At 38.2% G+C, this 21957-nt stretch overlaps 3 protein-coding genes and 1 long non-coding RNA gene across 4 annotated transcripts; 2 read left to right on the top strand and 2 right to left on the bottom strand.

Annotated features, from left to right (window-relative positions):
- Positions 1–853: 853 nt before the first annotated feature.
- On the top strand, positions 854–2738 carry LOC122667979. The gene is made up of 2 exons (XR_006333886.1): positions 854–923; positions 2660–2738. It is a non-coding gene; the product is annotated as an uncharacterized LOC122667979 (long non-coding RNA).
- Positions 2739–4770: 2032 nt separating this feature from the next.
- LOC122667978 (tetraspanin-2) lies at positions 4771–5817 on the bottom strand. Its single transcript, XM_043864483.1, has 3 exons — positions 5776–5817; positions 5225–5727; positions 4771–5129 (listed from the first exon to the last, which is right to left on the bottom strand). The coding sequence occupies exons 2-3, from the start codon at positions 5720–5722 to the stop codon at positions 4818–4820; spliced, it is 810 nt and encodes a 269-aa protein (XP_043720418.1). The 5' UTR covers positions 5723–5727; positions 5776–5817; the 3' UTR covers positions 4771–4817.
- Positions 5818–8816: 2999 nt separating this feature from the next.
- LOC122666882 lies at positions 8817–10487 on the top strand. The gene is made up of 2 exons (XM_043862976.1): positions 8817–9069; positions 9179–10487. Exons 1-2 carry the CDS (start codon positions 8846–8848, stop codon positions 10482–10484), a joined length of 1530 nt encoding a protein of 509 aa, XP_043718911.1. The 5' UTR covers positions 8817–8845; the 3' UTR covers positions 10485–10487.
- A 1731-nt stretch (positions 10488–12218) lies between these two features.
- Positions 12219–13929, bottom strand: LOC122669381 (1-aminocyclopropane-1-carboxylate oxidase 1). The gene is made up of 3 exons (XM_043866134.1): positions 13753–13929; positions 13433–13656; positions 12219–12828 (listed from the first exon to the last, which is right to left on the bottom strand). Exons 1-3 carry the CDS (start codon positions 13852–13854, stop codon positions 12246–12248), a joined length of 909 nt encoding a protein of 302 aa, XP_043722069.1. The 5' UTR covers positions 13855–13929; the 3' UTR covers positions 12219–12245.
- Positions 13930–21957: the final 8028 nt, after the last annotated feature.

Below are 21957 nucleotides of genomic sequence, written 5' to 3'. Positions count from 1 at the left end.
GGGAAGGAAAGATAAAACAGAAAATTAAGATTCAAACTCACACTGGAATCCACCGGCAGTAGCTTGAATGTTTGAAGGATGAAACCACCTTCGAAGAGAGATCCTCCCAGCCGTCACGGCGTAAAGAGTCGCAGGAATCCACCCACCCTTCCACCTTGAAATCCACAAGGATGCATACACTCACAAGGGAGCAAGGAACAGCAGCAAGCAGCCACGATATCTGTCTTTTTTTTAATTCAAAATTCTGTGGGGGAGCCTCCCACGGTTGCTTTATTTATAATTAAAGGCCAAAGGCCAATTCCTACTACAACTTAATGTCTCTTCCTTCTAAAATCGTGGAAGGGAGAGATCTAATCTAACTTAATTAAATTAAAACAGTAAATTGTCCTAACTACCCCTATTAACTTAAATTAAAAGACTTTAACTTAAAACAACTAATTTAAAAGAAGATTCCCTATTAGCCAATAGGATATAAGGACATATTAACCAATAGGAACACTTCACTTAAATTAGACCCATTGAATTAATTGGATGCAACCAATTCTAAACCGGTTCAATCAAAAAACAAGAAAATAAACTAAGTATGGAAAATACTAATCCTAATCTATGGCTCCCTATTCAAACCTTAAGTTCAGGGTTTCTTCTTCTTCTTCCTTCCTTCTTGGAGCTGCATCAGATACACACTGTTTATTTTCATTTTGGTGTTTCACAGTCATCCAGCTTCACTTTTGTAACGAGAAGTTCATATATCTCTCTCTTAGTTCAAATTGATGCTGTCTTACTACTACAATATTTTTATGCCTATCAGCTTTTCAAACGGTTGGTTTTGGACGAAAGCAATCTCTATATGGAAATCAACTGTTGATCATGTTCTGATTGTTGGATCCTATTTCCATTATGCTGGAGGCTTTGAACCTCCTCAGGTATGTAATGTCTAAAAATTTTCTTTCAATAACCTCATATTTGTAAAGTTGTAGTGTTGTAACTGTTAGCAATCCTCATCTTTGGTGATAATGTAATACAGTCTAAAAAGCTCAAAATCTCCTTAACTCGATATTATTTTAGAGATGGCATCGATCAAGTAGTTTGAAGAACCATTTACTGACACAGTAAAAGATAGGTGGGCTAGATACCGTTCTAGCACAAACGACCCTCAAATCCACAAGGTAGAAGATAAGGAAAAAAATGTCAATTTCCAATAGATTTCAAACTCAAGATTACAAACCCTAAAGAGACCTTATATAATAGGTCAAATACAATTCGGAATTCAAAAAGTGTGCTAAAATTCAAAATTCAAATATTGCGCCAAATTTCAAAACTTCGGCGGGCTTTGTTGCCTTCGAAAGCACCTCGAGACCTTCGATTTGATGTATGATTTGCCCCATTTTGCTGTAATATCTCTGACCACTCCGGGTGGACTTTTGCTGATTCAACCGGCTCAAATACTCGTCTGAAATCTCGTCTACATCATTTACCCACTAGTAATGTCATAGCATTTTGAATTATGCCGTCCATTAGTGGCAGTTCGAATTATTTGAAGACCTCAATCAGCTGTAGATCAATGCATCTTTTCTCTTGCACCATTTTGTCAATCTGATTTCCAGCATCTGTTATGGACCTATCTCCTGAAGCAGTCCTTTTTTTCTCTAGACCAGGCATGTAGTTGTTTCAGACATTTCAGCATGGATTAATGCCATTGCAATTTAGATTCGGTACAAAATCCAACACAGTTGAGCTCGACATTTTCTGATCTTGTTTCAACTTTATAATTAATGATCGCAGGTTTTATTAAACAAATGGTTCCAGGATTTTTTAAACTTCTTAGGATTGCTCAACCTATTTTAACTGAATCACCACCAAAATGTTAGTTTTCTTTGTTGCCAGGGCATCTTCTTTTGTCAGTTTGCTATTGGCCAGTATTTTATAATATGTATGGTGACTGTTACTAGAATGTGGCCTTGCATCAATGCACACTTAAGTACTTTTTAATTCCTTCCATCTTTAGATTTTCTTTAACTTATAGACTAAGTTTTGTTGCAAGGGAAATTAAAGGGAAGGGAAGCGAAAATTTTCAAACCCAAAAAAGAAATTTTTGTAATCATTACCCTATGTGATTGTATACATAAACTACCAAAATTTCTTACCATATTTAGTAATGATACATTTTATATATAATTTTACATTTTACATTTTAAACCAAAGGAAATTGGATGCAAAATAAAGTGGAATTTAATAACCAAATATGAAATGATTTGGAGTTAGTGATATAGTCAAATGGGATAATGATTACAAAAGTTTCTTTTTTAAGTATAAAAATTTCATTTCCCTTCCCTTTAATTCCCCTTGCAACCAATTGAAGCCATATGGCAATTTAAATTGATGAGATAAGGCTTAGTTGAGTTCGAATTGTTGTAGGAGCTTGAATATGTATCTGGAAGTTGTTCCACTTCATTCTGTTAAGTCCTTGATGATTGGTATTTTACATAGTGATCACTCAATGAGGAGGTTTTATTTTCCAGTTGAACCAGTTGAGTAGAATCAGATAATTGGAATGTCAGCATGCTTGCATAGTAAAGCTTCCTTCTGTGAATAAACTATAGATTTCACAGTATAGAAAAGTGAATATATTTGATTGATGTATTTACATTCTCTCTTTCAGGCAGTGGATATATCTCTGAATCCTGATCGTTCAGATCCAATGTATACTTTGTATTCTAGAAAAGTTGCTACTGCCTAGGCATATATGCTTTAGTGCCTTCACTTTACATAATTTGGAGGAAGTTCTGCGATAATGTAGAAAGGGGCATTTTAACTGCATTCAAAACCTTGTGATATTAATGAAATGAATTATTTGTGACCTAGTGGGTACAACACAGTTTCGATTAATGGTAAGAACATCTTGGAAACAATCTGTACCCAAGTGGGAAACAATCTGTACCATGTTCCACTTAATTTGTTGTTGAAATGTTTAATGGGTTAAAAGATGATTAGCTATCCTCTGTCAGCTAGTGTTTTTTTAAAAAAAGGAGGGGGAGGAGAAGGTGCTTTTAATATTCATGTACATAATAATTGAGGGAACATAGAATCTTCCTATGATTATAATACCATTATAAATCTAGATAATAAATGTGGTCCATCTCCATTATTCATTTGTTTATGTTATGGTTGATTTGTATGGATTAAGGCAAAGAGGTTTCAAAAATTGGCCGGATCGGTTGATTCTGCTTGGAATAGGCCGAGGCCGATCCCTTTCTAATTCTTAAAATTAGGGTTAGGGAATACGTAGGCTGATTCTTTCTAATTCCTCACTGGTCCTAACCGATTGATCGAGACTGATCTGGATCCCAGGTTTTTACACCCGGATTAGGTTAGTGAATGACCAGTGAGTAAGGGTGTTAAACAGTCCGGTTTCGGTGTTAAATGATTTTAAATGGTTCTAAACGGTTTGAAAAGGTTTTTAAATTCTTTATTCAAACGGTTTCTTTTTCTTTTAATTTTTTTATTGAAATAGATGTAAATTTAACATTGGATTTAATTGGTTATTGTTATATGTTGTCTTATAATAATTGTAATGGTAAAATTGTTTATATGTTTTAATTTTTTTATTCAAATATATGTAAAATTAACATTGTATTGGTTATTGTGATATGTTTCTTTATAATAATTGTAAAATTATAATTATTTATATATCTTAATTTTGTATTCAATAGGTTTGAGTGTCTCTTATTTTTTAGTGTGATTTGTTTTTTCTTATCATAGTTGTATTCAAAAGGTTTGAATGTCTCTTATTTTTTAGTGTGATTTGTTTATTTTTCGATTAAGTTTAAACCGTTTAATTAAACAGTCTCATATTTGAAATTTAAACTGAACCATTTATTAAACAGTTTTCCGGTCACTACTTTCAATTTAAACGGTTTGATTGGATTTAGACTTGGTTTTGACACCCTTACCTGTGAGGTGGCTTCTGTAATGTCAATGATGCCAAAAACACCATTCTCTTAGATCTATGGTAGCTGGTGGCATCTTCAGTGTAAGTAATTCTCTACCTCCCAACCCCTCACCCCAAATGAAAGATAGAAACCATAACACCAAGGGGGTGAAGAATCACCACAAGAACTACCACACTGCTGTGTTGGGATTTCAGTCATGGTTACTTAAACCTGAGTAAAGATGACTGCAAGGTAGAAAGTATGAACAACCCTTCTCTTGTGCTAACAGATACAAAGAAACTTTTAATTGGAAACCTTCTTGAACACCACAAAACACTGGTTCAGTGGTTCTTGGTTTTCCAAAGGTCAGTGATGTCGGTGCCCTGTTCCACTCAATAAGCATTTTCAAAAACCTCTAATCGTAGAGTACTAGAAGAAGTCTCCCAAGCTTTTATCCTATCTTAGTATGTAAGGAAAGGTGGATGCCAATGCCATGCCACACAACAAACGGAGAAGAGTGAAAAGCAGAGAATTTTTATTACAAATAAAGGAATCAACCCAAGAAGCAACATTGGCTACAAGCATGAAGAATCATATTCTATTGAAATTAAGATTCACTTTTCTCTCTCTCTCTCTCTCTCTGCTGCAAGTCTGCTCTGCCTTTCACAATAATGGGAGAAAAGGAATGTATTCATCACTGGAAGATCCTTACACACCAACTTGGATCAATTCGAAATCCAAAAATTCCCAAAACTACAGAGCACTAAAAAGCAAATGATATGTACACAAAGTGATGGCTATGAAAGAAACCTCCATAATTTTTATCATTAATTTAGAAGGAAAAGGTAACATACAAAGAAAATCCTAAAGTAGGTAGAGAGGAAAACCCTAAGCCCAACCCTGTTTGTAACGGTTGAAGAGGTCTTCAGTCTGGGCGTTCTTGAAGGCACTGCAACCGATGAGGTACACCCAAATCAAAGCGACGGTGGTGATGATGAAGATGATGTTAGCTCTCCTCCATTCCTGCCTCAAGTTCCCCAAAAGCCCTCCCTTGCAGGCGTTGCAACTGTAGCACAACTGCGACTGATCGTTGTTCCACAAGTAGCAGTCAGAATCCGCAGTTGGGTTCGTTGGGTTTGTCCACACCGTTGGGTTCACGTAACCATAGCCGCACACCGTAGGAGGCTTGCAACATCCTGACTGTAGAATCAACAATCGAAGAAATGTAGATGATGAGGAAAGAAATTTAAAAGAAGAATAAGAATGGGAAATTGGGAATTGAGAAAGGGAAATGCCTGGAGAGGAGAGATGTGAGCCATGAAGAATTGATCTGCGGTGATGTAGTCCTGGGAGAGCTTGGAGCAGACGTCGGATTGGGAGAGGCAAGTTCTGATCTTGGGCCAATTACCAGAGTTGGTGACGTGTTCTTGGAGCCAGGAAGAGAAGCCATAGAGTCGATACTCCTTGTATCCACGGCCTGGGACAGAGTAGGAGCCGTCGGGTCTGGTGACGACGAAGGCGAAGACGAGGAGGATGAGGAGGAGTGCGATGAGGATAGCCATACAGAATAGGTAGAAAGCCAGCAGTCCTTGCCTGTTCCAGTAAGCCCCGACGAAGCCTGCCAGTGATACCATCAACATCAGGATGCCGAGCAAAACCACCGGCCACCGGAATAAGTGGACACACTCGTTGTCTGGCTTCGATGCCAGCCAGATTCCGGCCCCGATTATGGGGATTGAGCAGAGGAGGGCTACGAAGTTCACTATGGCTGTGATGCTGTTACTCACTGCCATGGCTGATGATTCTCTCTCTCTCTCTCTCTCTCTGGTTTTGGTTTATTTAGCTTTGAAATTTAGATAAGAAGCAGAGAGACACAGTGAGAGTGAGAATTGGGGATCTGAGAGGTGTGACGAACAAGTGAAGACGATGGGTGAGGAGTGAAGACTTTGGGGGGACCTCTTGCTTTCCGCTACGCGTTCTCTATACTTTCGTAGAGGAGTAGAGATTAGAGAGATTAGAGAGACTAGAGAGATTGGGTCTGAATGACTCCTCACTGCTTGAGAGAGCGGAGGAGAGTAGAAAACTAACTAGTGGTGTAGTGTGAAAAGAGGAATGGGCGGCGTTCGTCGGTTCGTGTAATAATAAATCAATCCGATTCCGTCATGCTTAACGTGTTATTCTCATCATTACCCTCTCTCTCTTTCACCAAAAAAAGGGCTGTTGGGCCCCGTCCACCAACCGCATCACAATCCAGTAATACACTTCCACTTGCTCACTACTATTACAGTATTACTACTAATGAAGCACTGGGGTGGGTTTAGTGGTTAACTTTAGGTCTTTAACCTCACAAGCGCAAGGTTTCCACTTTCCACACCATCTTAATTCTTAGCCCACAAGATCTTTTAATAAAATTTACATTAGAAAAAGATTTTAGGGCTATGTTTGGTATGCATTCCCATTCTGAGAAAATGCAAAATGTATTCTTATGTGTGAATGAGACAACATTGTTTGGATAGGATACATGTTCCACTAAAATAAATTCTTGATTTTTATAATTCTCACATTCCTTTCCAGCATTTCATCGAACATAACGTATCGTGATTCGTGAGCAATGATTTTGCTCTGAAGATAATCAAACTCGAGCAAAGAAAACTTGATACAATAGAAGTCTGCAACTAAAATAAAAACTAAAGAATGTATCGCCATGATTGGACAAACAAGTTGACACATAGAAAAGCAAATGTTTCAGTTCTGACTTCTACCGCCGACCAAAAACATGAAGAAGACGATCACCACCACCTTGACAACGATGAGGAAAAGGATGATGAATAAACACACACACACAGAGAGAGAGAGAGAGAGAGAGAGAGAGAGAGAGAACAAGAAGAAGAAGTTCATTGTAGCCAATGGAGCGACCATTATAGTACCATGAGCTTTGATTCCAAATCTGACAACAAAGAAGATGAGGGAGATCGAAACGAGCTGGAGATCAGAGATTCATTATAGATCAAATTTTGGATCTTTCAGTTCACATTGAGACCATGGCCCCGATCGTGACTTCATTGGAAGAATGAGAACAGAATGGGGAAAAAGTCCATTATAGAATGAGTTGGATCATATCAACCCTTTTAGAGTGCAATTTCACATATAGTGAATGCCTCTACGTCCTAGGAAGTTTGGATGACTCTTGCTCGCATCTTTGCCCTTTTGTAGCTAACTCAACTCATGTATCTCAAAGATTGCCTTTCTTGGATTCAAAAAGGCTCCGACTCTATTGCAGAATATCTCCTCTTAATTCAATCCATTGCTGATACTCTTTTAGTCATCGATCAACCTGTGAGTGATGAGGATTTGGTATTACCAATACTCCGAGGTCTCAGCCTGGACTACTGTGACATTGCAACAATTGTTTGTCTGCAAGCTCAACCAATCATGTTTGTTGAATTTACTCGTCTATCACAATCATGGTGTTCTGTTATATTTTCTCATTTACATGGATGATCTTGTTGTCACTGGCAGTCCTATGGTTACCATTGAGGCTCTGATTTTCGCCTTATCATCCACCTTTGCCTTGAAGGAGATGGGTGACATATACTATTTTCTAGGCATCAAGGTCTCCCAGACTTCGTTTGGTACGTTTATTTCTGGCCAACGCAAATATATTACTGATCTTCTTCAGTAGAGTGCTATGGATGGTACTAAGCCAGTGTCAACACCAATCTCAACGGCATCCCCTCTTTCCATTACTTCTAGTGTGCCTCTTCCAAATGGCGTTGATCATAATATCGCCATGTTGTTGAGGCGCTACAATACTTAACTATGATTCGTCCAGATATAAGTTTTGTCATTAATAAAGTTTGTCAATTTATGCATTGTCCCACGGGTATTCATTGGGTTTCTGTCAAGTGTATCCTTAGATACATAAAACACACAAGTTATGATGGTCTCATGCTTCCCCAAACTCCTATTGCAACCTCTACCAGTCTTACTGCATTTTCTGATGATGATTGGGCTGGATGCCCAGATGATCGGAAATCAAAGATTAAGTTATGCTATCTTTTTTTGTTCTCATTTGATTTCTTGGAGGTCACGAAAGCAAAATACAATTTCCAGGTCCTCCACAAAAGCCGAGTGTATAGTTAGGCTCGATCCTTTGAGGACTTTATAGAATATTAATCGATGACTGAGAGACTTACACATTCATCTCCCGCCCAATTTCCCGCGTATGATGTATCTAATTTATCTGATTTAGATGCATTAATTACTTTTGCTAATAGTATTTCATTCCTATGTTTAAATTTTTCTGTTTTGATCTACACAAGAATATTTAACCCAGGTTTAGACTTTTCTGGTTGGACATTATGCATTTTGTTAGAAGGGGAATTCATTTTGGTAGCTGTAGGAATTCTAACCATTAATCATTTTTTTGGAACTGAAGGTGTGTACTATAGCAAGAGGTCTTGAACATGCTTCTAAGTTAGGTTTCAAGAAGAAAGAAGTTTGGTGTACCAAGAAAGTGATTCCAAGCTTTCTTCATGTACCTGCTCACACAGCATGGTCGTGGCTTCTAATATCTCCGTTTTTTAGGATCAATGATTTGTCTGATGGAATTTCTTTTTCGGTTCCTAATGACTCTTCTATGAATTCTTTCGCTGCTAAAATAGCCCAATTTGCATTAGGTCAAAGAAAAAAAAAATTTATGATGGAGACCATGTAGATATTTCTATTTTCTTTTATTTAATTTATTTTTTTCTTTTATAAAAAATGCGGTGGATCCCACCATTTTTTTATATTTAAAAAAAAAAAAACAATCTGGTCGCGTAGCCACTGCGCCTGGTTCCATAGCCCCTAACCGTTTTTGTCTGTGGCTTGTCAATTTGTCATCTCTCATAGTGTGAGAAAGGAACTCGAAGAAGATGACAATGGAGAAGTGGGTTCCTCTATTTGACATCTTCCTTAACTCACCTTCTCCTGAAGGAGAGGCATCTCTGTGGTTGCAACAGTCTTTCGACGCCTCAGCACCCACCTCCACCATCACTGCCAACTCTTTCCTTTCGCTGCTCTCGAAGCCCTGCGATACCACCGTCATCGACCCTTCTCCTTCATCTTCCGCACCTTCGTCTTCCTTCCCCTCCAAGAGGTAAAACCCTTCAACCATTTCTCCTTTTTTTTTTTTTTTTCATCATTGATTTTATCCATTAGCTTCAAATTTATATTCTACCGATATTAATCGTGTTTGTCCACGACAGAGTTATGTGGATTCAGACTCTCCCCAATGCGATTCAGTCCCGAATCCTTTCTTTTCTTGCCGTCGAGAACCGAAGATTCTGCGCCCGAGACCTAACTGCACTTGCCACCAACATTTTGGAAGGACACTCAGAACTAGACTTTTGGGTCAAGAGAGCTGCCCTCAACCTGCTCGATTCAATTACTAGCTTGAACTCCTGCTCGAGTTCGTATTCTGTTAGCGACACACTAGAAGAAAAGGAGTTCCGGGCTTTACCCGATTGGCTTCAGGATATGACTAATGCCACTGGTTCATTGCTTCCATGGCTCCCTCTATCTCCTGCTGAGTTGAATTCAACAACTTTGTCCCGCTGTTCTGCTGATGGGAGTCCAAACCAGGATGAAGATTCGTTTATTAAAGTTGATGAAAGAATGGAAGAGGATGGTTCGAATGCGATCCAATCGTCGGCGGGAATCAAGCTTGTAAGTCCAGCAGATGCTCCTCTAGACCCTGAAATTCAAAAGAGAGCAGCTTTTTTTAAAGCCCGGCTCTTAAACTTTGAGTCTACATCAAAGACAGTAAACCTCGCTAATGAAATTCGTCAGCTCTATTTCGATCAAGGGGGAGGAAGAGTTTCCTTAACGGTTTTGGGTATAATTGAACCTTGGGAAGCTGATGAAGAGACTGCTTCCATACTGTTATCGCACCTTTCAAAAGGGGTGGATGAAGACTTTGCTTGGTCTGGCCAGGTTCTTTGCTCTGTTGTTCTTCCCAAGTTGTTGGTTATCAATGAACCTGCTTCTCGTGTGCTGGTAACTGCAACCATTGAGTACTGCAAGCTCCACCAGAGGGCTGCTGTTGATGCACTCTTATTTCCGTTGATCCTTTGCAAGGAAGGGATCAACTCCCCTATCTGTGATGTGGTCACAAGGATCATCAGGGAGTGTTTGCACCCAGCTCATGTATCTGCCGTCTGCCAGAAACTGCTCTGCAGAGAAGAGGACGCAAGACAGTTTGTCTGTCTCCCCTGCCATCGTAGTCTAATATCCAACAAATTGGTATGGACTGAACCGCTGTTTACATTTTTCCAGAACATCCTGAATCACAATGTTCATTTAACACAGGATTCTGTTAATCATCTTGTTTCTGTGGTTGGGGAATTGGCTGATGGATTTTCAAATTCTTTGAAGTTTGGGAACTTCTTGTTATGTTTGGTTACCAAATGTGCTCATTTACTAAAGTCTCATAAGGTTTTGTTGATTGAAGCAGTTGAATGTACCAACACTTTTATGACCAAATCTATATTATCAAAATTGGCAGGGCTGTGACTTTGATATATTTCCAAAACTTCCATTTAATTGTTTTGTGGACTTTCTGAATTAGTTGCAGATACTCCAAAACTGGTTGTGTCTGTCTTCTAAACACTTATCCATTCTGAAATAGCTCGGATCACTTGTGGAGTCATTGACTCAGATATTGTTTTCAGAGAAAAATTACGTAAACCTCTTAAGTGGTTTCTAAAATCTCTATTACATCCCTTGATTTAAAGGGTTTAACATTTAGACCTGGATCTATATTCCATGTAGAACACCAAACCATTTATGATCTTTACAATAGAATTAAGCAAAGACTGATGTTGCATGCTTCTGGGCAGTGGAACCATGATGGTGACCAGCTCAGAAACAATATTTCACATATATTAGTTCGGATTTTGGCTAGATTTAGATTCCTTTCTTCCTAAACAGATTGAAACTATGGTGTAGTAAGGCTGCAATGACGATTCACAGGTAAGGATTGTATGGTTATAAGTATAAATGAAATAGAATTTTCATAAAAATACTTCCAAGAGTCTTTGGTTGGAAGTAAAGTTGATGTAAAGTACTATGAAAAACATGTGGGCCTCGGAACATATAGAAAGTTGTTGGTGAAAACTTTTGGTGGTATTTTCAGCAGATATGAAAAGAGGTCATTTGAGGTCAAATGTTTGCCAAGGAGGGAAAAAACCTACTCAGGGCCCACAAAACTTTGCATTGCACCCTAGAACATGGAAATTTTAATGTAAATTTTATTGATTTTATTTCAATTTTGACCATTTTCACTTTGTCTTTTTTTTTATAAAGCCATTTTCACTTTGTCACTCACCCAATTTCATTCACTTTTAGTTTTTTTTTACTTTAGCATCTAAATTTTTCATTCTACTTTCATTATCTAACCAAGCATAGCCTAAAAAATACCTCAAACTGCTTGGGGTTGGAAATTTTGGTCTAGGTGGTTAAAATAAATACAAAGACCATGTGACTAAATCAACTTATGTTGGCTAACCCCTGTATATTTTAATTTTTTCCTTGTAATAAAATTTATTCTCTTTGCCTTGCAAGAAAAATCTGAACATAGAGAGCTGGGCTAGGGCCATTCATGAGGAAAAAAGATTCTCTTTGGCTTTTCCTTGAAGTACTTCATATCAGAATTTTGCGTAGTTGAGGTTACACTTCATTTCGTTTGGATGTCCTCATAGATTGCAACCTTATAAACTGCTTGAAGCCAACAGGATTGGTTGTGTAACTTATCCAAAAAAAGGAAACTAGAGGAGTATCTTTGTTTTCTTCAACAAGCTCATAGCATAACAATAAAATAGGATGGAGTGTGGTGGGGAAGGAAGAGACATGGAGTGAGAAATATTATTTACTTTTCTGATGAAATGAAAAACTACATCAGTCACAAAACTCATAAATAAGCAAAGTAACACATATATGTAGGACTGAAGGAGAAGCCTCCATCAATGCCCTTCAAAGTGGAGCCTATAATCCAAGACATTATTTATTTAGCCACCAAGTTTTCCAGTTGTGTATTTTCAGTACATTCCCTGAGAGGCTAACTGTGTAGCCCAGCCCCATACTTTGGCTAGGGAGGCCCTGTCTGAGTGATACGACAGTTTGGTCAAATTCCATTCCTTGGCTTCACAATCTATGTAAGTGAAGCCTTGTGTCTTAATCCTCATTAGATTTCTTCTTACCCAAAAAAAAAAAAAAAAAAAAAAAAACAACACACACTTATATGTAGGAAGTAACTGTTACTTTCAGACAAGAAGACTATGGTCCCCCATTGGCCATCTTCTTCATGGATTCCAGTCTGGGGCCCTTATCTGAGAACTTGGTCGTGGCATAAAGATCGAGGTAGTCTTGAAAACGGTAGTGGTTGGGATATAGGAGCTTGGGAGCTGGAGAAATTATCGCATCACCAGTAGGGTTGTAGAAAGAAGCAATGGAGAGTCTACTGCCATTCTTGTCAGCCTTGACACAGTGCAAGGCACTCTTATATCTGCCATTGGTCAACACTTCCACCTGATCACCTGTGTTTACGAACATGGTATTGTTCTTGGAAGGTGGAATCTCTACCCATTCTCCATCTTTCAAGAATTCAAGACCCGGGACTTGGTCATCTTGGAGCAAGAGAATGATTCCTCCTGCATCTGTGTGCTCCCGGAGTCCCTTTACAAGTTCAGGTCTAGGACATTCAGGATACTTTGCCACCTTTGTCCCCACTGAAGGACCTGCAACTCCTGAGAATGCCTTCTTAATGTAGCTGCTTTCCAAACCCAGATTCTCGCACATGAGTTCTGAAAGTTTCTCTGCGAACTTAATCACCTGGATAATGTATTCGTCCATTGCTTCACTGCAGATTTGCATCACTCGTCTGTCAGTATATATGTTACAGTCATGCAATTGAAGTTATGTTGAAAAATAAGTTTGCCATGTACAAATTACTGAAAATTCGATGAGTGACTAAGGTGATGATATTCATAAGATCTTTCTCATACTGCAAGTGAGTATAGATAGCACTCAGCATTTTAGATTTATGAACTTTAGGAATAGGGGGACTTAGATGTCTTCATATACCAGTTGGGTCTCTCCACCTAATAGTTTGAGTTTTTGGGTTGGACATTTCGATATATATCAGAGTACCAGATCCATCATTAATGATATATCCGTGTATGGCCACCCAAAAGAGAGACCACACATGACAACTGTGCTGCTACTCAAAAGAGGGGCAACATGTGAGGGGAAGTGTTGGGAACAGTGGAACCGTAGATGTCTTCGTATACCAAGCCTCTCGATCTAATAGCTTAAGCTTTTGAGTTGACATTTCAACAAACTGTACATTCCATTTTCTGCTTACAGACAAGACACAGAATATGGAACTGAAATATGAAACTGTTCATTGTTATCTAGAAAATATAGAAAATAAATCCTCATGGATAAACATTTTTTATACTCACCAAAGTTCCTTTGAGAGGTTTGGAAACTCATCCATGTTTGATGTGGGCCTATGCCAAATGAAAAAACTGCTTTCCCAGTCCATTTCTGATGCTGTACTTTGGTTGTCCAAGACCTTAGCCATCTCAGTGTCATAGAAGCTTTTCTTCATACACTTCTCATAGTGCAAATTGACTAATTGCTTCACCTTCTGCATCAGTTGCTCGTTTATTCCATGGTTTGCTATCTGCACATATTTAAAAATTTGTTGAAATGAAAATTAAGTTCACATTAATTAAACTGCAAGCCCAAGCAATCGAACAAAGAAAACCACAAGCCTTACCATGAAAAACCCAAACTTCTCACAAGCCCGGTGCAATAGCGCCATTGTTTCACTCCTCTTCTCACCATCTAGCCCATTAAAATCTATCACAGGAACCTCCATATTTTCTCCTCTCCCTTACTCAGAATGATAAACTTGGTAACTGAGTAAAGTATATATATAGGCTTGCAAAGATGAGTGGAAAGGTTTTCTTCTCCAATAATTTGTCGTTGCAGTAAGTAAAACCATAGACTTCTAGGGAGTAGTGGAAGCATAGTAGGGTGGGTGAGTGGGTCGATGAGACCTTGAGAAGGAGCGTTTATGAATAAGAAAATGGGTCCATGTGGGCTCTTGCTTGGTCAGTTTATATTCAACTAGTCTCTTATTTTATCAATTTCTTTTGTTACAACATTCTGTAATGGTTAATGGAGTCAATCCTTGCCTTGGAATTTCCACCCTTTATTAACTAAAAGGTCAGTGGCGTATCAAATGCGCTGTGCTTCCGGACAACCTAACAAGATCAGTGGGGAAGGACTCTCACCATTCTTCCAATGGGCGCCTCTGGATTGTGACTTCTTGTCAAAATAATGGAATTCCTGCGGTGGACAGGTTTAACCTGTAAACCAGAGAGAGAGAGAGAGTTGTTAGCCCATAGACTCCATAGTCCATGCTGAACTTGCTGAGCTTTTCAATGAAGCTGGGCCTTTGATTGGTCAAAAGTAGGAGGTTTTGGATCGGAATTGCCGGATCAGTTTGAAATTGGAAAGAAGAAACAAATATTTTCATAGATTTGAAATTTTGGGGGTTTTTTATTTAGAATTATAAAAATTTTATTTTCATTAAATTTCTGCTATTTTATTGACTACAAAGTTGAAAAAAATAAAAAAAATAAAAAAGAAAGAGGGAGAAATGAAGATCAAAAAGAATTTGGGTAAATTATACGTCACCCCGTGGTTTTCAAACGAAACTCAGGTCACCTCCTGGTTTTTGAAAATACTCAAATCACCCCCTGGTTTAGACCCCAATATAACAAATTAGTCCCTACAGTTAGTTTTATGATGTTAAGTGATGATGTCAGCCAGTTACATAAATTTAAATCCCTAAACTACCCTTGACCAATGTTGAAGATGAAGGAAGGGTAGTATTATAAATTTAATTCTAATGTTTTAGTACAAGGGTAAAATAGTCCTGTCACACCAATAACTAACAGCAAACTAACACTGTTACTGTAGAGGGGGTGATTTTAGTTTTTTCAAAAACCAGGGGGTGATCTGAGTTTCGTTTGAAAACCATGGAGTGACATGTAATTTACCCTAAAATGGATTCTAAGAATGCATACCAAATGCAGCCTTAATTTCTTTTGGTAGTAATTGAAGCAAATAAAACCAAAAGGAAAAAAAAAAAGTGGATCTTGCCAGTTGTTATCCTATAGCATCATCCAACTGTTACATTTCCAAACTATTTCCATGTCTAAGTAACCTGGCAATCTGGTGGTATTTCTTTGCTAGGCTCTGCAGATATGCAAGGTCTAAAATGAGGAAACCTTACAGGAAAGGACTGCAGTAAATGATGACATCTTGAAGTCTATTGTGCTCAAGATTTTTCTGTACTTAGTCTGCATAGGAATTTCATTTTTTGGTTGAGGACTTGTGGTACTGAACCTTTGAAATTTAACTTACCAGCATGCTGTGGAAGGTCAGCTGTGCTTACTTATTGTTCTTTTGTTTTTGTTTGATCTGTCCTATACTCTTCTCAAGTTTTAAAAACAGAAATTGAGTACGGGATCAGTCTCCCTCGATTCTGTTTTGGTTTCAATCTGAATCGTTTCATAGTCGGCCATACTCAGTAAGCAGAAGAATCATAGTTCATTACAATAAACTAAGCCTTATCCCAATTTAATGGGGTCAACTACATGGATCCAGTCAAACAAAGTAGGTAAAAACTGAGAAGTGAAAGAGAAGAATGGGAAATGAGATGAGAAGTGAAAAATAAAAAATGACAAATGAACATCAGAAAATAAAAGAAAAGTGAAAAAAGAAAGAGGCACAACCCAGCAAGTCAGGAGAATCTCAGCTAAATAGGATCTGCTATATGGATCCTTGCCCTCCAATAGACTCTATCCGAGGTCATACATGGCACGAGACCTAGACTATATGCATATCCGTTCTCACAACTTCTCCTATGGTCATTTAGGCCTGCCCCATGCTCTTTTAACTCCTTCAATCGGAATTATTTCACTCCCCCTTATTGGTGTCCCTAGGCTTCTATTGAACATGACCAAACCACCTCAGACAACTCTCTCGGAGCTTGTCATTGATCGGAGCAACTCCCAAGTCAGCTTTGATACAGTCATTTATTACTTTATCCTTCCTTATTTTTTCACACGTCCATCTTAACATCCTCATCTTTGTCACACAAAGCTTCTCAATATTACATTTCTTAACTGTGCAATTTTCTGCCCCATACATCATAGCCGGTCGAACAACAGTCTTATAGGACTTTCCTTTAAGATTTAAGCGAATACGTCAATCACACAACACTCCGGACGTACCTCTCCACTTCAATCATGCCACTTTAATTCTCTGCGAGACGTCATCTTCTATTACTTTCCTTATTTATGATTGACCCTGATAAACCATAAATACTCGGGGCCAACCCCGATCCACCATGTGGCATGGCATGAAGAGAGGACAACCCAGACCCGGATACGTCAAATATCTAAAATAGTCACTTTGCGGTATCTCTCTTTCCTCAATTCTCACCATGTTAATATCCATTATAGTGTGTCTAAAATTACATATCAATACTTTCTCTTTATTCTACTATTCTTAAAATTTCTTGTTTCCATATAAAATCATAGTTCATTGGAATCTAAAATTCCAAATCGAATCCATTGATTCCTCATATTCCGATCCATTTAATAAAACCATGTCTATTCTCTCATTCTCACATGAATCATGTTTGAAGATTTGGTCTCTGATGGCTAGGTCTTCAACGGCACCTGCAAAAACCAACTTCAGATTTGATTTTCTTTGGTACCCCACCCCCACCCAGCCCACGCCAAAAAAAAAAGGGATAAAATGATAGATGCAAAGCTGAATACAGTTAGGGTTGGGCTGGCTATTAGTCCCTTGGAATTTTTTTTTTTGTTTGGTACCACACCTAGATTCTGAACTATTAGTCTGTAGGTAACGACACACTCCTGTTCAACATCCTGCCCGGGATGCACATGCAGCGCCGGTCACTGTGAGGCGAGAAAAGACCGCCTCACCCCTGCCCGAACACCTTGCCCAAGCAAAGGTGAGACGGTCTTTTCACGCCTCACTGTATCCAGCGTTGCACATGCAGCCCGGGCAGAATGCTCGACAGGATCTTTTTGGCAGAAATTATAACCAAAGTAGACATCTTAACCATATGATATTTTTATTAAGTGGAAACTTCTATTATGGTCAACTATATGATTTGATGCTTCAGCGACCCCATGACCATGAGCTTACGTCAATTTACAACTACTTTTTAGTTTGTAATTCATTTACAGCCGAGATAATAATATCAAAAATAATAATTAACAAGATTTTCCCAACAACAATAATTAAAAAAAAAATTCCACAATACTAAGGGCAAAATATATATGGGAAAAATCTTTTTGTAACCAGGGATTTAGTAACGGTATCGGATGGGGTATTGGTCTTGGGCCGATATTAATCCGGATTGGTTTGTATCAAATGGATTTGTCGTTGATTTTATTTAAATTTTTAATTTTTTTTTACCATTTTACTATTTGTCCATATTGATCCATTGATACAGAATTGATCAAAATTGGTATTGGTCCTTATTCATACCGATATGAATTGACCGATCCGATACAAATCCCTCAAACCATTGTTGGTAAAAAAAATTCATAACTTTATTATTATTTTTTTGTTTTTATATTTTTTTTAGTATAACATAGATTTTTTTCCAATGAAGGCAAACTCTATCATTTCACATAAAATATAGTATTAAAACCTTTTTTACCCTTGTATTAAATTACTTTTGGGAATAAGATAGAGGCAATTAAAAGAAAAAGGGAAAGAGAACCGTCATTTCACGCGACCATGTGTCTGGGCATAATGGCCGCGTGCCGCACGAGATTAGGTAGTGTTCTTTCTCCCAAAAGAATATTACAACTTCTTAATTTATAATTTTGGTGACCACAAGTTGCATTCAATATGGGGCAATTCCTACCACTCTCTTATACTTAGCCTATATTTACTGATACTCCCTTGCCTTAAACTTTGTTTTTGATTCCCTCAAAAAAATGAACTTTTAACTCTCCTTTTACCCTGATGTTTTAAAACCCCTAAGTTATCTCTCGGCCCAAGTAAACCTATCATCCCTGATCGTCTACCCCCATCACCAATTGTCCCCATCCTCATCCTCCTGAAACAACTACAACTCCAACTCTCAATCCCCCAATTAAATGACTTCTCTACCTCCTATTGTTTAAACCGATAGGGGGCCTGATTGACTCTTGTCGGGCTCACGTAATCTTTGCTATCAGATGTGATAAATCTTCGCTAATTAAATATTCATTCTTAAGCTTAAAAATAACTAAATATTTATCTATAAGTATCCACATAAAAATATGAACGGAAACAAAATATAAAAAAGAAATCTCTATTACTAAGCATACCCATAAATTTAATTTTTCAAAATCCAAATCATGAACACCAGATCAATAACTTAATGGATGGGACAATTATCTCGGATCTAATATAGTTTTTGGTTTTGGTTCTAATATAGGAAAGCTATTTGGAAATTGGACCAAAGGCTTTACTACATTTGTATGGATTAATTAATGTGGCACACTTATAAAATGAAAATTGAGAAAACCGAAGTTCTCTCCACCCATGGTGAAGAAAGAATCTCTTCATCCACCTTATCTCTCACCCTTCAATTGAATTGAAAAAAGGTATTTAGGACCATAGATTCAATCATGCCATCACAACAACTATTGGCAAAGAGATTCTCTCTTCACAGACGAAAGAAAACTGAAATACTTGAGAGTTGAGATATGCTAAGAATCAAAAGGCACAATATTTTTTTGAGGAGTGAGGATTCTTTACCAGTGGAGCCTGGTTGGGCAGATTCCCTTTCACCCTTAATCCTTAAATGCAGCAAATTATAGTTTTAGGGCAGAAAGTATTCCATCCCTAATCATTGTCTGCCACTTTTATTTTTTATTTTTAGGGGGGTAAATAGAGGAACTTTATTAAGAAGTATCATACTATCATGCTACAACTCAAGGTTGGAGGGCAAACATAAATCACGCAACCAAGGAGAGGATACAAGCCAAACTGTCGAGCATGTAAGCGACATAGCCATCTGGGCTAGGGAGTCAACCACAGTATTGATCTCCCTTGGAACAAAACGGAAAATACAAGATGTGAACAGAGATGATAAATGAGAAATATCATCAACTACTGTCTGCCAAGTGTTTAATTATCAAATCAATTAGATATTCTATTTTGCTCCCTTCTTATCTTATTTTTTCACTTTTTCGAGGGAAAATAAAAGCAATCATCTAACTCATTTCGTTCCTCTCTCTCTCTCTCTAGGTTTAAAAACATGAAATTGGAGATTCGGCGTTTTACTGTCGTTTAGGGTTTTTGTGATAGATTGGGCAGCCTAGCATTTAGCATAGGAGGAGATGTCACACCCCAAACCCACCTCTTGGGAGGATTCGATGGCTGACCCGAATACCCTAAGTATTCGAAGACCTCTAGGATCCAGATGCAGTAAATACACGTCAGAAGCACCACACAATATCGAGATAACAAGTGTTACATTGATCAAAGTATAAGAAAAATAAATACTTACAAGTCCTATATATATTATTGACATTAAAGTTCCAACAGCTCGATATTCTCAAGTTCACGACTATTGGGTCAACACACAACTATTCTAAAATACAAACAGTGAAAATTCTTCCACCAAAAAAAGATGGTATTTAGCAAAAGAGAACATAAAGATAACACCACGTCATCAGTCCTTGTTCTCCAAGAACACCTTAATCGTCCGCATGATTGGGGTCACAACCCTATTTGTTTGAAACCAGCAAATATACCATTACCGTAAATCTTCTGCCTCGAAGTTATCCTCCTCGCCACCATGACATCCACTTGCAGATTCATCTAAAAAGGAAAATTCCACAGGGGTAAGCTCCACTGAGCCCAGCAAGTAAAGGATAGACCACACACACAAGCAAAAATCCTAAATGCATGGATTTAGTTTTAATCCTAATTATACCTAACAATCAATGCCTAAGTCTCTAGGTTAATGCTACGCCAACAACTCAGGAAACAATCTCAGTTCGTTCCTATTTCCCTGAGATGTACCTCAATTGTTGTATGGGACCCACACCGGTCGTTGGTATTATATACCTCCCCATGGGCAGACTCCAATAATCATAGCCTGAACCCCATCCCGGTATGTACTCCTTAGGACTAGGGGCTATGATCACCCAACACCTGAACCCCTGCTGGTAAGGGTTGTAGCATTAAGGAATGATATCAGTAGCCATATGCAATCTAAATGGCATAGTACGAGGTGTACAGTGCTTCCGCATCCCATACTATGACACACCATACCACTCGTTTCCAAGTCGACTACGACATCTATTCTAACACAAAGATTCATATTACATATCATTCCACATCACATCATTCACGTCCATAAGTCATAAATAATGAAATTAATAAATATCATAAATAAAACAGGAATTTAAATATGCGAATAATTCCTAGCAAATACATCTAAGAATGAAATAAACACTCTTAAAAGAAATCAAAGCCTACCCCCACTTACTTTGTTATAATTGTAGTTGTGAAGTCGGGTTATGCTTCAAGTCGGTTGCCGATACGATTCGACGATCGAAAGGTAAAATCCTAAGAATATTTAACCACACACAGTGTTAGAAGGTGTCTAAGTACTTGTGGGGTCCTAGGGTTGCTTTAGGGTTAGGTTGGGTAAGGTCTAAGACTCATACACAAGTTTGACAGCAACCCAGGATGATGATGTAGTTGACCAGGACATCATCCTGAGATAGCAGTAAGTAATATGACTGAGACTGCCTTCTCTAGTGGATGAACCAATCGACCAGAACTCCCACAAGAGATTTTGCAACAACACAGTAGGGCTGAAAATCAGGGTTTTGATGGGGTTTTTGGTTGGATCTCATCCAATTGATCATGGGATGATGTTCACATGACCATCATCATGAATTGGAACCATATTATGATCCACTTATATGAGAAATTAGGGGTTTTGAAGATGGGTACAGCTGTAGCTGAAATTCTTTGATTTAAATTGGTATAACAACCACATATGGCTGAAACAAGAATCCATTGCTTCAATTTCAACAGTAGGTATGTGAATTTGACAGTAAATAGGCTAACATAGGGCTAGGGTTTAGGTCTTGGTCAAGTATGTAAGCTTTGGGGTTCAAAGGTTATGAATTCCCAACCAATTTGCATCTAAACATGGATGATATTGAATAATTCATGGTTTTAACCATGAACACATAGCTTAGGAACAGACTTGGATGGTAGGGTTTTGAACTAAGGTCAAGACTACCTTGAAGATGTGAACAAGAGATGGATTCACTTGACTCCATCAACAAGACAAGAAATTAGAAAGAAACTATGATTTCAGAAAAGGGTAAGGCATGAGAGGATGGTTTAAGGTGATCAGAGGATGATGAAGGCGATGAGCTTTACCTTAGAGTAGGGATCGATCAAGATATCAGCCCCTTCTTCAGCCTTCCTTCCTTCTTCTTCTTCTTCTTCTCTTCTTTCTTCGTTTCAGTCGGTTAGGTTTGTAGAGAATTGAATAGGAATTAGGGTTTTGTCTATATAGTTAATTAAACAATTGTTATAATGGTTTGTCGGTCAATGAGTTAATTTGTAATAAATCATGTTTAAAGCCGACACACGCACATGTGGACTAATTAGTGGGCCCTGTGTATCCACAATGTTGGGAAAACATTCTAACTAAATAATTGGGACGCGGCGGCGAGATCCCCGACTCAAAACACTGGGTCCCGCACTCCCGAGACCAAAATCTGGGGTGACAGCATTCTCTGGTCGATGTAGTAGTCGACTAGTGCCATCAACTAGTGTTTGCTGTCCTTGTTATCTTTGCTCCGGGACACCCGAGTGTCGGTGTTTTCTTACGGACAAATAC

The sequence above is a fragment of the Telopea speciosissima genome, chromosome 7 (genome assembly GCF_018873765.1).
Source record: "Telopea speciosissima isolate NSW1024214 ecotype Mountain lineage chromosome 7, Tspe_v1, whole genome shotgun sequence".
NCBI classification, from domain to species: domain Eukaryota; kingdom Viridiplantae; phylum Streptophyta; class Magnoliopsida; order Proteales; family Proteaceae; genus Telopea; species Telopea speciosissima.
This window is presented reverse-complemented; position numbering and strand designations above follow the sequence as displayed.

Excerpts from the sequence above, each read along its gene's own strand:
- LOC122667978 (XM_043864483.1), bottom strand. The coding sequence starts at position 5,722 with ATGGCAGTGAGTAACAGCATCACAGCCATAGTGAACTTCGTAGCCCTC. Across the intron at positions 5,130-5,224 it reads CTCACATCTCTCCTCTCCAG|TCAGGATGTTGCAAGCCTCC; the intron begins GCATTTCCCTTT and ends TTGATTCTACAG.
- LOC122666882 (XM_043862976.1), top strand. The coding sequence starts at position 8,846 with ATGACAATGGAGAAGTGGGTTCCTCTATTTGACATCTTCCTTAACTCA. Across the intron at positions 9,070-9,178 it reads TCTTCCTTCCCCTCCAAGAG|AGTTATGTGGATTCAGACTC; the intron begins GTAAAACCCTTC and ends TGTCCACGACAG.
- LOC122669381 (XM_043866134.1), bottom strand. The coding sequence starts at position 13,854 with ATGGAGGTTCCTGTGATAGATTTTAATGGGCTAGATGGTGAGAAGAGG. Across the intron at positions 13,657-13,752 it reads AGAAGTTTGGGTTTTTCATG|ATAGCAAACCATGGAATAAA; the intron begins GTAAGGCTTGTG and ends AAATATGTGCAG. Across the intron at positions 12,829-13,432 it reads AACCTCTCAAAGGAACTTTG|TGAAGCAATGGACGAATACA; the intron begins GTGAGTATAAAA and ends GCAAATCTGCAG.